Below are 1,732 nucleotides of genomic sequence, written 5' to 3' on the forward strand. Positions count from 1 at the left end.
AAAAATTTAAAGTGTATTTTATAAAATAAATACACCATAAATATAAAAGCTAAATATATATGTTTTAGGTCTTTTTCAAAATTAAAAATATGCGGTTTCATCGCCTCCATCAAACTTATAATTTTCAAGATAATTTTAATAATCCAATTGCATTTTCTTATTAAACTAGAGAAATTAGACGACGGTTGAAAAGTCAAGAAGTGAAATTGGAACCGAAGACAGAGAGGCTCACATTATGACGAGATAGAAAAAAACAATTCAAATTGTGCCAATTTACCAAGTTCTTTCTTTTGCATTAATTTTTTATTGTCGCGTATAACTTTCTAGTCAATTAAAAAAAAGAATAAAAAATTGTCAAAATCCAAAGCTGCTTGGGGAAAAAAAAAAAATCAAATGGCTGAGGAGATCAATTGCTTACCTGTGTGGAAATTATGAAGATTTGTGGAAGATATCGAAAGTCAGCTGGAAATGGAAGAGATGTAGCTCTCAAATGGCCCACAGAGAAGTTCATGGATGGTTCCAACCTTCTCTAGCAAAGCTACCTCCATCCATTACTGGCCATTCCTTTTCCAATCTTCTCCCTTCTGCGTTTCATTCTTCTCTTCTTCCATTGAAGGAATCCAAGTAGGGAAGCACGTTACAGAGATTTGGTTTCTCTTGACCTACAACGAGTCTGGGAATTGGTGCATGAGATCCCAAATGGCTCCAGGAGATGGGACAGTGGGCGTCGAGAGCAGGTTGTTGCTAGGGCTGGCCAAGAAGCTGCTGCTCAAATTGTTAGGGGTTTTGTTGGCGAAAGCCGGGCTCAATTCAAACAGGAAGCTGAGGTCGAACGACGGCGAGAAGAGGTTGGGCGAGATCGGAGGAAGCGCCGCCGGCATCGGCGTCAGGATCCCGGGGAACAGACTCTGTCGGTCCGGCGCTGGCAAGCCGTCCATCGCCAGATCCGATGTGCCGGACCTGGCTGCTGACGCGCGCGGCGACGGCCTCTCGAAGGAGGCGATGCGGGCGGCGGGGGAGAGCGCGCCGCCAGGCGAGGGCAGGGAAGGAGAGTGAGGGTCGGCGGATTCCTGGCCGGTCAGTCTCTGGACCAGCGTCATGAACTCGCTTGTCGTGGCGTGGATGATCTTGGGGGAGACGGAGTAGATGATGACCGGATCGCGACGGGGAGGCGGCAGCTGCTGCGGCGGCGGCGGCTGGCGCTCCTCCGTGGGATGGCGGGGCGGCGGGGCGATGGGGGGCTTCCTGATCATGTGGGAGTCCTTGCTGACGCTGAGAGGCGACGGACGGCGGCCTTGAATCTGCAACTCCCGCCGGGGAGACGGCTGCAAATCGGAGGGATCCATGGTGGGATTTGAGGTGGAGAGGACCAAGAGGGCTTAAGAAGGACGCGGAAAGGAAATTTTGTTGAAAATGTGAGAGTTCCCGAGAAATATTTAATTTTTTTAAGGGGCGGAGAAGTCAATGAAACCCTTCAAATTTTTTATCCTTAACTACCATTTTTTTTTAAAAAAAAATAAATTGGTAATTTTGTAACCAAGCCCCTGAGATTTAGTTCATTTGTATTATGTTGACATCACATATCCAACTGACGCCGAAGATGATCAATTTTACTCCTTAGAAATGTGGCAAAGGCTATTCATTTGTTCTCAGCGTCCCCATTAATTTATTCCTAAGAATAAATCACAAAATAATATTATTGATAATTAAGTACGGATGAAATATGAAAGAA

General features: G+C 45.8%; 1 protein-coding gene across 1 annotated transcript; it reads right to left on the bottom strand.

The window, feature by feature from the left end:
* Positions 1-314: 314 nt before the first annotated feature.
* LOC122020377 (protein MKS1-like) lies at positions 315-1,495 on the bottom strand. The gene has a single exon (XM_042578287.1). The coding sequence runs from the start codon at positions 1,344-1,346 to the stop codon at positions 663-665; it is 684 nt and encodes a 227-aa protein (XP_042434221.1). The 5' UTR covers positions 1,347-1,495; the 3' UTR covers positions 315-662.
* Between the last annotated feature and the right edge of the window lie 237 nt (positions 1,496-1,732).

Source organism: Zingiber officinale, chromosome 9A, assembly GCF_018446385.1.
Source record: "Zingiber officinale cultivar Zhangliang chromosome 9A, Zo_v1.1, whole genome shotgun sequence".
In the NCBI taxonomy this organism is placed as follows: Eukaryota; Viridiplantae; Streptophyta; class Magnoliopsida; order Zingiberales; family Zingiberaceae; genus Zingiber; species Zingiber officinale.

Coding starts and splice junctions, on each gene's coding strand:
- LOC122020377 (XM_042578287.1), bottom strand. CDS start 1,346: ATGGATCCCTCCGATTTGCAGCCGTCTCCCCGGCGGGAGTTGCAGATT.